The sequence below is a fragment of the Dipteris shenzhenensis genome, chromosome 10 (assembly GCF_047967505.1).
Source record: "Dipteris shenzhenensis isolate YYH24624 ecotype China chromosome 10, Dip_SZ_1.0, whole genome shotgun sequence".
Lineage (NCBI taxonomy): Eukaryota > Viridiplantae > Streptophyta > Polypodiopsida > Gleicheniales > Dipteridaceae > Dipteris > Dipteris shenzhenensis.
In genome coordinates, this window is record NC_141605.1 from 10881279 (window position 1) to 10896580 (window position 15302).

At 43.8% G+C, this 15302-nt stretch overlaps 1 protein-coding gene across 2 annotated transcripts; it reads left to right on the forward strand.

Moving 5' to 3' along the window:
• The first annotated feature begins 8682 nt into the window (after nt 1-8682).
• On the forward strand, nt 8683-12191 carry LOC147897394 (pentatricopeptide repeat-containing protein At1g06140, mitochondrial-like). Of its 2 annotated transcripts, none has more exons than XM_087380279.1 (2): nt 8683-9042; nt 9118-12191. In XM_087380279.1, exons 1-2 carry the CDS (start codon nt 8786-8788, stop codon nt 11213-11215), a joined length of 2355 nt encoding a protein of 784 aa, XP_087236405.1. In that variant the 5' UTR covers nt 8683-8785; the 3' UTR covers nt 11216-12191. The 2 variants fall into 2 exon arrangements, with proteins under 2 accessions (XP_087236405.1, XP_087236406.1); XM_087380280.1 differs by having other exon boundaries at nt 9121-12191.
• The last annotated feature ends 3111 nt before the right edge of the window (nt 12192-15302 follow it).

Consider the following 15302-nt stretch of genomic DNA (forward strand, 5'->3'; position numbering starts at 1 on the left):
TGCTTGGCTTGGCTCTATGCCCAGTGTACTCAATGATTCAACTAGATAAGTGTGAGTGGCCATGTCATGTTGAACCCCTACATGCATACATCTCTCTCTCTCTCTCTCTCTCTCTCTCTCTCTCTCTCTCTCTCTCTCTCTCTCTCTCTCTCTCTCTCTCTCTCTCTCTCTCTCTCTCTCCTTTCCCTCTCTCCCCCCCTCTCTCTCTCTCTCTCTCTCTCTCTCTCTCTCTCTCTCTCCCTCTCTTTCTCTCTCTCTCTCTATCTATCTATCTCTCTCTATCTATCTTTCTATCTATTTATCTCTCTATGCTAGACATCCATATGCATGAATTATCTTCAACATGTCTCACACTTATTATGTAATATCTCTCTCTCTTCTCTCTCTCTCTCTCTCTCTCTCTCTCTCTCTCTCTCTCTCTCTCTCTCTCTCTCTCTCTCTCTCTCATCGCGTGTCTTCTCGGGGGCCACTTGTCTTCTCATGCACTATGTTGTCTTCTTGGGGTGGTGACGGGAGCTCTAGAGCTCGCATGTCTTTTTGGGCTACTAGCAGTGGAACGTGGCATTCGTTGCCCATGTAAGAGAGTAGCATGACCCATCTATGATGACGGGTTAGAGATCCGCTCCACTGGGTCTCAATGTGGGATCTTAAAACCTCTTTGATTTCAAGATCCCCTTCACCATAGGCACCGTTTGGTTTAGCTCTATGCTTAGTTTACTCAATGATTTAGCTATAGCAAAATGATTTTGCTCATTTCCCTCATGATTAAGGTTTTGCTAGAGGTGCGTCAACTCAAGCCTCAACATTGTGGCAGTTTTTGGTTCACCTTCAATCTCATTTAGCAGGTGTTCTCAAATAGGTGGAAGAAAAAGGTGATTGACAGTTGTCACAATCATCCTATCCCATGAGGGCCTGTAGCCTCTGAAATATTTTCTAGCTCGTGAACCATTACCTCATCACACATTTTTTGATGCTATTGCTCATGCTCAGTGTTCTACTAGAGGCATGTTGATTTGAGCCTCAAGATTTATGGTAGCTTTGGGTTCACCTTCAATTTGATTTAGTGAGTGTCCTCTTCTCTAGAGTCCTACACATCTCCCTAATGATTGGAGTTTTGTTAGAGGCATGTCAACTCGAGCCTCAAGATTGTGGTAGCTTTTGGTTCACCTTCAATTGAATTTACCAGGCATCCTCAATAGGTGAAAGGCAAAAGTGACCGATGGTTGCCACAATCATCCTTTCCCATGAGGATATAGCATATCTTCCAACTCTCACCCTTTAAGTTCATAAGAGAAGGAGGGGTGCCACATGGCACTGCCCTTTGAGTGCAACCTCACTAATAAGGATATAGAGATAGAGATATAGAGAAGAGAGGATTTATATTGGTAAACGTTGCCATTTATTTTTGCAAGGAGGGCTGCCACATGGCATTGCCCTTTCAGTGCATCCTCACAAATAAGGAATATAGAGATATAGATATAGAGAAGAGATGATTATATATTGGTAGGTATTGTTGTTTAGCCTTTCTAGCATTAAGGTATGGACTGTTGCATTAAATTGCAGACACACTTTCTACTTGCATGAAAATGATGTGGAGCAAAAGACACGACAACATGGACCATGTGCTTCCACCTACTTGAAGGTGTAAGGTTTGCTCTCTGATGCCCCTTGCACTCTAATCTAACCAAGTGAGTTCAACGAGATCCATCACATCCATTCCTCAGTGTGTCACATTGCACTACCCTCTGAGTGCCATCATGTGCCACTGTAGATGCTCTCTCTCTCTCTCTCTCTCTCTCTCTCTCTCTCACGGTAGTGGAGAGGTCAAGGTTGAGGTTAAGACCGTGTTGAGTGTGGTGAATGCTTTGGGAGAAGCCATTCATGCATGCAATTTCTCTTAGGTCCATGTTTCTCATCGTGTATCGCCACGTGTTTGCATTGTCCCTCTACAATGCGGCTGTCCCACCATCCTTCTATCCCGCCAGTACGTTAACCTTGCCTACCACATGGCTATTATGCCACATTGTGTACCTACCAACTAACCTGTGGTGCCAACCATGCCACCTCGCATTACTTTGGACTACCAATCGCTTAGACTATCTCCCAAGTCTCGTGCAGTTATTGCTAGTCTATTTGTGCACTATCCCCATGCCACATGACATGCTCACGTAGGTCTGCCGCCATGACATCCCTCACTGCCCATGCCCTCACCTCATGGCATTTGCAACCCATGCCCATGCCTCGTGGTATGCGCCATGTGGCAATGGCTACCCTATTAGACTGTTCGCACTAGAGTCCCCGTCGTCAATGGTCACCATGTGGTAGATCATGTGGCTCTATTGTATTGTAGGCTTGAAGTCTAGCCTAGATGATGTAGTCGCCTTCTGCCCTAGCTTTCAATGCCTTTTGCACCTCTTCTTCTCTACTTTTAAGGCTTGGCTGTCGCCACATGTCACCACAGACTACGCAGTCTGTCCTCTCAGCCTCCAAAGCTCGTCCTCTCTCTTTGAACCTCCCTCCTCCTCCCCGGACCTCTAGAACTCATTCCCAAACCTCCACATATCTGCCGCATTGGCAGGTCTGGGATAAGTCTCCATAAAGAATAGAATAGATGTTCCTATTGTGCACTCAACCAAAGCATTGACCTCAGTTTAAGAGACTTGGGGAGCCATTTTTTGAGCTATTTTTCTACATATATATCGGTTGTCACTCTAACTTTCCTGAGAAATCAAAAGATAAGAGTACATTGGCTTTCGCAACATAATCCTTACTCTTTTCTTTCTTGACTTATGGTTAATGGCAAAAGAAATTGCATCCATTGAAAAATTCAATGGTGAAGGGTTGCACTCTTGGCAAATGCAAGTCAAGTACTTGCTTATGTTCAAGGGCTTATGGCATTATGTAAAGGGGAGGAAGATTCCAGATCCTACCAAGGCTTATGATGTTGAGGAGGGTGAGCGAGCTCAAGCAATCATTATGCTCACAATTGAGAAAGGGCTTGTTCAATAGATAGATGAGCTTAAAATGGCCAAATTAAAATGGGATGATATGGAAAAACTCTGTGGGGCTAAGGGAAAGAATTCAAAAATCACTCTCAAAGCCGAAGTCTTTAGCCTTTATTTTACTCAAGGTGACCTTGGTACCTTCATTGCATGCATGAAGGGGCTTATGGCACAATTGGCCTCAGTAAAAGTAACCATTGATGAAGAAGATGCAATTGCGGTGCTTCTTAAGGCCATGAATAGATCATACCCCAATTTTGTCATTCACGACCTTAAAGAATGTGCCTGGTCCAACACTCGAAGGGGCATCTCTTCTCTTCTTGATGAGAAGAAGTAAAGCAAAGCCATGGGAGTATCTACATTAGGCACAATCACCTCTAATGAAGCATTGTACAACAAATCAACTTCTCTTAAGTGCTCTTATTGTAAAAATAAAGGCCATGTTGAAACTAAATGCTTCAAGAATCACCCTACGTAGAAAAAATAAAGCCCATGTTGAAACCAAATGTAGCAAGCAAGGCCATTTTAGTAGAGAATGTACAACTAGGAAGGAAGAAGGGAATTTTACCTCCTCTTCCTTGCCTGATAATATTCACTAGATTTCTTGTACTTACTAGCATGTCTCTGTAATAATCCATAGCCTTGTAATAAAGCTTGTTTATTGATAAAGGCTTTTTCCCAATTTTTATCACCTGATATTAGTGCAATACTCATACCTCCATATTGAGGGGGAGTGTTGAGATTATCACCTGATGTTAGTGCAATACTCATACCTTCGTATAGAGGGGGAGTGTTGAGATTATTACATCAAGATTTCTAGAGGGGTATAAATCTCCATCAGCTTGATTGGTTGGTGTAGATCTTGGATAGGATTTGAATTGGGTGGTAGAGGCTTGATTGGTTGGTGTAGATCTTAGACAGGATTTGGATTTGGTGGTAGAGGTTTGGGTGCCTATAAGATAGTGGTACCTTGTGGATCTAGTGTGGATCACAAGGAGCTTTGTATGTCAGGCTGATAGCTAATGCAGACACTTTACGCTTTGGCTTAGATCTTGTGGCTCTCCATTTCTCTCTCATCTTGATCCCACATTTTGAGCTCTCTCTTTCCTCATCCTCTCTCTTTCTACACACTATGCAAGGGTGTGCTAGTGTCATAGGCTATAATGTAGTGAATTGCTCTATGTGAGTGCACTATGCAAGGGTGATGGTCACGTTAGGAAGAGAAGTCCAGAGAATGAACACAAGGAGCAACAACCATCATGCACGCTAGAGTTGTGAACAATTGCATGTTGGTAAATTGAAAGGAAAGCATAGAGTGAACACAAACTCAGAATACTTACATATAGAATGAAGAAGAGTGAGGTCCTTACGTAGGCACCTCTTACATGCTCACTGACATCACTGATGACTTCAGAGCTCCACAATCATCTCCCCAATCTGCTCCTAGATTCTCTCAATCATCCTATGTGGCTTCTACCACCACCTAATTGTGCTTATGGGCACCTAGTTGTGCCTCTAGCACTCACACATAGAAACCAAGGTGTGCCTGAGGTATACACCTTGAGATATCCCAACAAACCCCCCCTCAAGGGAATGCCTCAGGCTATGTCAAGGATACAGCTAGCACAAGGTGTCTCATGCCATCTCATGGTGGTCATGGATCTATCAATGGCTAGGATCTTAAGCTAGCAAGGGTTCCCATGGGTGTAAGGTAAACAAAAGGGATACAAAAGACCTTCCAATGGTTATCTCTCCTGCATGTACATGCACACAATGTCTGCAGGAGGTACCATGGAGCAAAACACATACAAATGGCCTACATCATAAGGTGACCAGAGGTGTTTACAAAACACACAAAACACAATAGTTTATTTCATTCATTTTGGAGGACTATCCAGGCTGAGTACCTTGACTCAACATAAAGAGAGATCTGGAGCATACATAGGGATGATAAAAAGCATAATCTTCAAAGGATGCCTCATCTTGTGGAGGCACATCAACTGAAAGTAGATTGGCATTTTCTATGTTTGAAGTTGCTTCCTTTTTGGCTCTGGTCAACCAATTAGCTTTTTCTTTTGTAGACTTCTTTCCATTCTCAACATTCCATATCTTCTTTTTCAAAAGCATAGACTTGGCTTTCGTTTGCCAAGTATGGAAATGAGTTCCATCCAACTTCTCAAAAAAGGTCTTAGCTTCCATGGCAAGGTCTCACCCGAGGGCAGTGTCTAGTGCCTTACAAGTGAAATATGAGCAATAAAACATAATCCTTCAAAGAGTAACAACTTGAATACTTTGACTTGGATTTCTCTATGTGACTTAAGTAAATGTCACAGCATAAGGCAATTAGTCAGAGCAATATTTATGCAAGATGTCTAAGCAAAAGATGACCAAGTAGATGCTAGAAAATGAGCATAGCAGACTGAAAATAAATCTTGGTCAAACTACCAGTCAAACTTTTACTGTCCAAAGTCAAACTTAGACTTGCATAGTCAAGCTTTCATGGCCAAAGAGGTAGCTCAAAAATCTGCTTCAATTCATCATGCAGAGGTCGGAATTCAGAGGGCTTTTGTACTGGAGAGGAAGGTAAATAGGTAGAGCTTCTCCCTCAGAAAGGAATCGCGCAGAAGATAGCCACGTCGCCCAGCATTGTAGAAGAACTGTGGACTGGTTTTTCGATGAGAACTACCCGAATGCTACTCCAAAAGAGCTCAGACTTGATGAGCAGCAAGGTCGTGATGTCGCCCAGCTCCCTCTGGAACGAATTAAACAATGTAGCTCTCCATAGTGAGAACCAGGAAGAAAGTCGTCACGGATTCCTGAGACAATGCCGCCCCGAAAATGGTGAGATAACTTGTACAGCTCGTTCTCCAGATTCGCCCTGCCCTTGGGAAGACTCTCCTGAAGGATGAGATGCTAAGAATGCAGGTTTGAAGAGAACTCTCACTTCCAAAATCGACTTTGGAAGGGAAGGTGGAAGATGGAGGTGAGGAAGAAGATGATGATGTGGCACCTAACTAGGGCTCAAGGAGGATCAAAGTGCTCTGATACCATGTTGGTAAACTGAAAGGAAAGCATAGAGTGAACACAAACTCAGAATACTTACATATAGAATGAAGAAGAGTGAGGTCCTTATGTAGGCACCTCTTACATGCTCACTGACATCATTGATGACTTCAGAGCTCCACAATCATCTCCTCAATCTGCTCCTAGATTCTCTCAATCATCCTATGTGGCTTCTACCACCACCTAACTGTGCTTATGGGCACCTAACTGTGCCTCTAGCACTCACACATAAAAACCAAGGTGTGCCTGAGGCATACACCTTGAGATATCCTAACATTGCATATGCGAGGGGAATAGAAATGACAAGAGAGTTACCAAGTCACCAAAGTACACAAGCCACTGAAATGGATAGCAAAAGTCGCAAGCCACAAGTCACAAGTCACAAGAGGTGGCCATGTCTGCCAAAGCCCCATGGTGACACAAAGCTGCAATGGGCTAGCTCTCTATCTCGTGGATAGAGGCTTGAGCACGTAGCTCAAGTCTCTATCTCTCCTCAGACTCTTCTCTCTCTCTCCCTCACGAATGCTGAATGCTTCTCCTCTCCTCCTCCTTCATCCTCATATGCGGTGCCTTGGCAGGTCCCTCCTCATTGCTAAGAATCTCCTTCCTTCCTCCTTATTGGTGGTCCTTTTGTCTCCATTAGCCATTCGCACCGGTCGGTCTCTTGATGGCTTTGGCAACTTCCTGACTTGCTAGGCTCTTCTAGTTGGTACCGTGTAAATACTCCATGTGCACTCATAATGCATCTAGCTGCTGTGCATCCGTCACAGTGGCCTGTGTGTAGAGAGCTAGACCAATGAACGACGTCCGTTGTCATGTGCACCTACTAATGCACCTAACTGCTCCATGTGCACTGCTCAACATGAGATCGCCTTCTGGTCTGCTACTCCTTGGTTCAAGATCATGTGGTCAACCTCTGATCGACACATGGTGGACATGTGTTCAACGCATGGTCAACATGTGGTCAATACAATGACATATGGTTGACATCTGGTGAAAACATGGTCAACAAGTGACTGCTTTAGAGTGTCTCTTTATCTGCAACAGCAGGCTCCATTCTTGAACTTTTTGACGATGAAAAGGAAGCACGTCTTCTAGGAGCTAACATGCCTAAGCCTGAATAGCCCTCCGCTACTAAAGAGTGTAGCTCATTTGAGCGTGATCTAGCATTTCACTCGGTCCCCAAATCCTTGAAGCATGTCTGTTCATATGCAACATAGCCTAAATAGCCCTCCGCTACTACTAAAGAGTGTGGCTCATTCAGTGTGACCAAGTGCTTCACTCAGTTCCCGAATCCTTGAAGCACGTCTCTTCATACGCCATAGCGCTGAATAATGGAATGGGACATCAAAACAAGCACAGCGCCATCATTGTGATTTTTTAAGAAAGAACCTTGCACGATTTGTTGGTCTAGCCATCCTTCGTAAGCCTCTTTGAGTGCCTATGGTAAGTCCCAATTGTACAAAATCACATATCGTTGAATTCTTGTGCATGGTGAGACGAGAAATGTGTCCCTCATGACCTCTAGTAATTTTAAATTACAAAAGAACTATGATATTCCACATACATTTCTCAATGAGAACCTTACTCAGGGAGTTATAGTGATCGATGCACCTTTGATTCGTAGATCCCTTACCCTCTACAAAAATGAGAAAACACATGACTCTCATTAACCATTACATCATGTCTGGTTGGCTAAAATCCATTTGAGCTTTCTAAGATAATAGACACCCGAAATCCGTCTAAGCTTTCCAAGATGACAGAGACCAAGATATATTCGCGACCATGATATGGAGAATCTATATGCATCTATTCCCATGTCTGTCGTGAATGCCCCAGTGCATCATGACCCTCATTGTCTAGTTAGATCTAGTCCATGATTCCATTCCAAGTCAACAGCCACAAGGGCTCTAATCTATAAAAGTTTCACATCTCTTTTTAAAAGGGAAACAAGTCTAAAGCATGCTTGGAATCTATTGTATTAGTCAACGGCACTATGAGCGTTACTGAAGGATTGCATGCTAAGGAAACAAACTCCATCCCCTGAATTGGGAATTCCAAATTGGTGTGAGAAAATGTCTTAGATGCTAGGTCCACACCTTCGACCTATCCAAGACATAGTCGTCGTAATTGCCATCATCGCTCCCTCTCCTTCATGATTGAGAAAGGCATGGGTGCAGGAAATGGTCCAAGAATAGAAGCCTTTCCACTCTCTTCCATGGATGACTTGTCCCCTCAAAACAAAACTTGTCCCCTCCTCAAAGTTTCAACCTTGGCCATTGAAATGTGAGTTCTTCTTGAATTTTCACTTCAGTTATTTGTTAGCACTGCCTTCCAAGCAGCGCTATACTAACACTTTTGTAAACTAGAATGCTTGGCCAGCTGTGCTAAATATATTGTAAGTAGTTAATAATAGGCCAGTTGATCTAACGACTTAGAATGTGCCACATGGCTTTGTAGGATTTAGAGACGCTCTAGTGCTCGCCAAGTAAAAAAGTGTCCCACACCTTTTCTAGCCAAGTGGCCCCCTTCATTTTGGTTCTCTCTCTCTCTCTCTCTCTCTCTCACACACACACACACACACATTTCTTTTTTATAAGAACTCTCTCTATCTCTCTCTCTCTCTTTCTCTCTCTCTCACCCACACACACACAAAGTTTCCAAATCTCTTTGCATTTACAAGCGGTTGCACTATAGCATTCAAACTTTCCAATGATTCCATGCACAAGCTTTCATCACAAGTGTTGCAAATTAATCATCCATTCATCTTGGACAATCATTTGAGTCTGCAGAACCTAAGGCACTCCAGGCTTTTTCAGTTCATTTCTCATGTTGTGTCTCACTTTGCCAGCTGCCTGGACAGGAATGCTCCTCCGTCTTTGACCATAGAAGCCAATTCTGCAAGAGCAGGCAGATCGAGTACTGAACGATTATGGAAGGAGTACTTCACCGATCCCTTGACAATCGACACAACAAAGTACGTGTACAACGAGCTAACTCAATCCTGTTTTAGCTGTAGATTCAATTCTGACGCCTCTGTTGTCATTTGTAGCAGACACTCCCAAAAGCCCCAGATTTTAAGCACAAACTCTACCAAGGAGTTTGTATGGATAGACGGCTGGTACAATCCAAGTTGGGTTAAAGGCACCCTCCAGAAAATGGAGACTGCAAACAAAGCCATGCACAGCCCCATGGCACAACTGCCAGAGCTTAGCTTAGACGAGGCACTCGCTTCTTTGGAACATATGCCCTATCCGCCTTCGGTTGAAAACTTGACATGCATCTTGCGCAAGTGCAGAAGGCACAAAATTCCAGCGTATGCCCTGCGCTTGCATGCCTACCTGCACAAAAGGGGGCTGGAAGCTCATAAGGCACTCGGGAACTATGTCGTCCCAATGTTGGTGGAAGTTGGAAGCATGCGTGATGCCCAGCAGGTTTTTGATAGGTTGGTTAATCGGAATGAGCACTCCTGGACTTCTCTCATCGCAGGTTATATTGAATGTGGGGAGTCACAGCATGCCTTATTACTGCACGAAAAAATGCAGGAGGATTGTGTACATCCTAGTGGGTATACATTCGTGGCCTTACTAAAGGCTTGTGCCAAGCTGAAAGATAAAACAAGAGGCCGAGAAATACATGCTGAGATTGAGAGAACGGGGTTGTTGGAAACAGATCCTTTTGTTGGTAGCACCTTGGTTGATATGTATGCCAAGTGTAGCTTGCTTGCAAATGCACAGGAAGTGTTCGACAAACTTCCATTGCGAGACGCAGTCTCGTGGAATGCACTTATCGCAGGGTATGTTGAACGTGACCTTGGTCAGGATGCACTGAACTGTTTTGAACAGATGCAATTGGAGGGCGTCTCTCCTGATGCGGTCACATTTATTTGCAGCTTGAAAGCTTGTGGCAGCATAGGAGCCATAGGCAAGGGACGAGAAATACATGCTGAGATTGCGAAAAAGGGGTTGTTGGAAAGAGATCCTTTTGTTGGTAGCACTTTGGTTGATATGTATGCCAAGTGTGGCTTGCTTGCAAAAGCACGGGAAGTGTTCAACAAACTTCCAGTTCGAAATGTAGTCTCGTGGAATGCACTTATCGCAGGATATGCTGAACATGATCTTGGTCAGGAGGCACTGAACTGTTTCAAACAGATGCGATTAGAGGGCGTCTCTCCTGATATGGTCACATTTGTTTGCAGCTTGAAAGCTTGTGGCAGCATAGGAGCCATAGACAAGGGCCAAGAAATGCATGCTGAGATTGCAAGAAAGGGATTGTTGGAAAGGGATCCTTTTGTTGGTAACACCTTGGTTGATATGTATGCCAAGTGTGGCTTGCTTGCAAATGCCCAGGAAGTGTTTGACAAACTTCCAGTTCGAGATGCAGTCTCGTGGAATGCGCTTATCGCAGGGTATTATGAACATGACTTTGGTGAGGACGCTCTGAACTGTTTCGAGCAGATGCAATATGAGGGTGTCTTTCCTGATGCGGTCACATTTGTTCTCAGCTTGAAAGCTTGTGCAAGCATAGGAGCCATAGACAAGGGCCAAGAAGTACATGCTGAGATTGCAAGAAAGGGGTTGTTGGAAAGAGATCCTTTTGTTGGTAACACCTTGGTTGATATGTATGCCAAGTGTGGCTTGCTTGCAAACGCACAAGAAGTGTTCGACAAACTTCCAGCTCGAGATGCAGTATCGTGGACTGCACTTATTGCAGGGTATGCCCAGCTAGCCGAGTGTGAAAATGTTTTTCTTCTGCTTGACAGAATGAGAGCAGAAGACATACAGCCAAATGGGGTCACATTCCTTAGCATTCTTACTGTATGCAGTCACACAGGTCTAGTGGAGAAGGGCCAGACATACTTTGAGTCCATGAGAAAAGACTATGGCATCACGCCAACTATTGAGCATCACACTTGCATGGTTGATCTTCTTGGCCGTGCAGGCCAATTAGACAAGGCAGTAGTGATGATAAAGAAGATGCCGGTAATTCCTAATCTCGTGTTGTGGCATACTGTGTTGGGTGCTTGTCGGAAGTGGGGAAATGTGGAGCTTGGAAGGTGGGCCTTTGAACATGCAGTGGAATTGGATAAAAAGGATGCTGCAGCTTATGTCTTTATGTCTAATATCTATGCAGATGCTCCATCAGTGTAGGCATTGTCCCACAATTACACATTGAAATGCAGCCAAAATGGTTCTTAGACATGTTCATGGTACTCTCACTTTTGGTTTACATTTTGCTCGAGATCGGGACATTGACCTTCATGGGTACACAAACTATCATTGTTCAAGGATATTGATGATCAACACCTTTGGCTATTGTTTCTCATTGAGCTCAGCTTGCAATTCATGGCTCAGCAAGCTAGGGTCTCTCTTTCATCTAGTGAAGGGAAATATAGGCAACAGACGCAACCACCATGGAATGCATGTGGTTGAGGAAGTTAAAATATAATCTACATCATTCAAAAGATAGTGTGGTCATTCAAGGTTGCATTGAGGACAAATCCATTGACCTCACTATTTTGTGGTGTGTGTTGGAATGCCTCAACTATTGTAATATATCAAGTGAGCATAGGCGTGGTGTTCGGTATATTTCAAGGCATTGCCCAAGTGGTAAAGGAACTTGAAGCTCATCACTTCACCAAACGGTCTGGCAACCTCTGTATCCACAAATTCAAAACTTAAAGTAAGAGGTTGGATTCATCTGAGAATATGTACATTGCAAGAGTATGCAGGGTGGCCATGTTTTTTTTAATTTAACGACCTTTCACTTCAAGGACTTGCCATGATTGCGCAGCTACTGAAATGGGGCATTGAGGAGCTCGTAAACCACCATGAGGTTCAAAGGAAGATGTATCAAGAGCAAAGAATATTCTAGGTAAAGGTGTGTCAATGATGGGGGAGGACATAAGCAAGCTGCCATGTATGCAAGTTGTGTGATAAAGGAGACCTTCTACAAGCAAATGATGTACCATCATGTTGGTTCTACACAAGAACTTGTAGCTAGGAGGATACATCATATCAGCACATAGTAGGATAGTAGTGAATACGTGTGGGATAGCCAACAATCCGAGGTATTGGGAGGAGGTTCCATCCAGAGAGGTTTGTACTTAGGGGAGTATTGACATATTCAGGGGAAATTTAAGGCTTTTTTTATTCGGGTTGGAGCAAACAATGGCTTCATGGGCTTCTACCAAATGTCATTGATGATAGGCAAGCTTGTGTAGGATTTCAAGATTTTTCCAACCTCAGGACAAGACTCCCTTCCCTTAAATCAGTGGTTTAGATCAGCATGCTTCCCTATCCACCACTCTAGCCACCTTGCTTTGGGTGCCATGGATCACCAGTTAGGAGATAGTGAGAGCTTTTGGAGATGCCCAAACTCATCGTCTAAAAACGCAACATAGTGCAGTTTCAATCTCATGATAATCACTCATAAGGTTGAAAACCATAAACTCCATCACGCATAGCAGGGACTAGCTACGATGACATCCCCACTGACGTCATCAGTGCCCAACAATGGGTGTAGACCATAGTATAAACATATGCTCACACACATACAAATCCATGCACGCACACATGCTTGAGCATCCATTTATACAAGAACCTGTACATCAGTGTGTGAGTGACTCCTCTTTGCATGTCATTTCCATTCCAAGCTTGATAATTTGATTTCGCATTAGGTTCAATCAAAACTCAACAAACATGTAAATCTAGTGCTGGAGGAGGAGAAACCTTGGGAGATGAAAGAGAGAGAGAGAGAGAGAAAGAGAGCTTCCAAGGGTAGCTTCACGTCAAGAAATGCATCTCAAAACTCGGCATTTAGCTACTAAGAGTTTGATTTTTATTGGACTTACCCTGTTCAAAGTCAATGGTATTGCTGGTGTATTGCATTACATACATGGATTTGAGGTTCTGCAAAAAGTGGAGCATTGCAAGTTACCATAAAAGGAGACACAGCTGGATACTGCAAAAAGGTGTACATCCAGACATGTTCTCAAGGTGAAGAGTCTCTTGCAATACTTTCTTTACTCGACTACAAGCATTTGAGGCTACATGCATCAAGTTTAGCAGTGGTTCATCTAGATATATATACACTTCTTGGATTCATTCGGTGTTAAATTGCTTCTCTAGTTGGGTGTCCATTTGTGGCTAGTTGCCCGAGGATCCCGTCCATCTGGATCTCGACTTGTTCTTGCAGACTCAAAGTCTGCTTTTGTTCACCTTGCTCGGTGTTTGACGAGGCGCATATACAAGAAGCTGCTGCTTGTGTTTTGGTCATACTTGGTAAAAATCAATGCTATATAACTTCATCAAAAGCATAATGTCTCCTTTGGTCACGCTTGATGGAAAGCGGGATTCCATCATGCAGCATTTTTCCATCGATGAAAAATGGGATTCTGTAATGCAAGCTCCAAGATCATCGTTCTAAGCTTATCCAATTTTGTATATGCAAAACCAGATGTAATGATAGGTTCTTTCAAGCTTCTGTTGCAATGGCAGCTCATCAAGCTGTTGATTGGTGGACTTTTGGAGCATCCCTAAATAGAGACAAGCATGGTGGTTGTGGCAGCGGTTTACATGATCTGTTGGAATGGCAAACTTGTGGAGTTTGTGGGGTACTTCTTCTTCATTGAGATGTTCTTGGAGCATCTCTAGCAAAATGATCATGGTGACAGCAGCTTTTAAGGTTTTTTGAGCTTTGGAGCAGCCCTAAAAACAGACCTCAATCAAAACAAGGAGACTCTGGCAGCTAGAACTCAACAAAAATGACTGGCAATTAAGCTAGGGATGCCGACGACCTTGAACTGAGCCATGAATAGGGTTTGTAGGCTATGGACATGCTCCATGGCTATTCTAATGCCCTGGGCTAAGCCATGGAGCTTGACTTAACAGGACCTGAGAGAGAGAGAGAGAGAGAGAGAGAGAGAGAGAGAGAGAGAGAGAGAGGTTGGCCATCCCCCAAGTGGGCTAGATAGAGAGGATTGAGTAGATTCCAGTCTCCTCTTATGCCTCATGTATCAGAAGGCATGTACTGGCAGCCGTCCCTTGCACCCCCTTATGGACTAGACGTTGGATTAGCAACAAGTGCCCTAGGAGGTTGTTAATAGGTTTTGGTCATGGCTATGGGCTAGTTTGTGGCTGAGATCTCCTATTTCTTTTGGATGATGGCACATGGAGGTCTGCCCATGGGCTCTAGGTTGGAGCAAATGTAGGTAGATGGCACTTGCCATTTCTTTTGGAGGCGGCAGATGGAGGTCTTGCCATTGCGACTCAACAGGGGTCATGGAGACTATCTCGCATTGCCTACGGGGATGCCAAGTAGCATAGGGATTTAGGAATGCTCCTTAAGGATTATTGTTGTGCGGTTGAGGCAGGTACAATGGGTGCCCACATGAGGCTTGGTTGCTTTGTGTCTTTGCTATTGATGATATGATCTCCCTTGCATACTTAGTGATGAGAAGAGAGCTACGGGCCAAGACATCCGAGGCTCAGCTCCACCCCTCCTGATACGTCTAGAGTTCTCACCAAAGGATACTATTTAATAGTGGCCAGCATCATCGCTTTAGACACTTGGCTGGTGAGATGCATCTTAATGATGGGAGATATTAGGACTGCAAGTTTCCTCTGCAGCCACTCTTGACTCAGGTTTGCCTTGCAACCCCTCTTGTCAACATCTCGCATGATATCATCGACATCCCTTTTTTTTTCTGCAATGAAAATGATATGATCCACATCTTGTGCACCATCTCGAAGCAAGATTCTGTGGATTTTAGGAGAACCACTGGAAGGTAGGAGTGCTTTTGCAGTCTACACAGATTTTCTACTTATTTATGAATCAAGGAATTGGTCAATTGTATAGACCTTGGCACTAGTTGCTGGCAATGACTTCTGGGGTACCCTAGGTGGCGGTAAGCTGGGACCTTGAGAAGCAGGTTGTAGGAAATCTGGCATTTTTAGTGCCTGACAAATCACCGGCTCTTCGCATTGTGCTTTTTCACATTGCTTTAGATGGTTCTTTTCTCTGGAAAAAACAAGTATCTGCCACCAAAAGAAAAAACTATGCTAAAGAACGAAAACTAAGCTGTCATGGCAGGGGCTGCTCCTACTTATCACTCTTCATAGTGTCTATGAGACTTTGCAGATGCTCAGACTTTTACTTGGAACATAGGTATCCTTGCTTGTATTTGTTGATCTTCGCTATGGTGTGGTGACTTCGTTTTGTAGGGCATCAATGGTA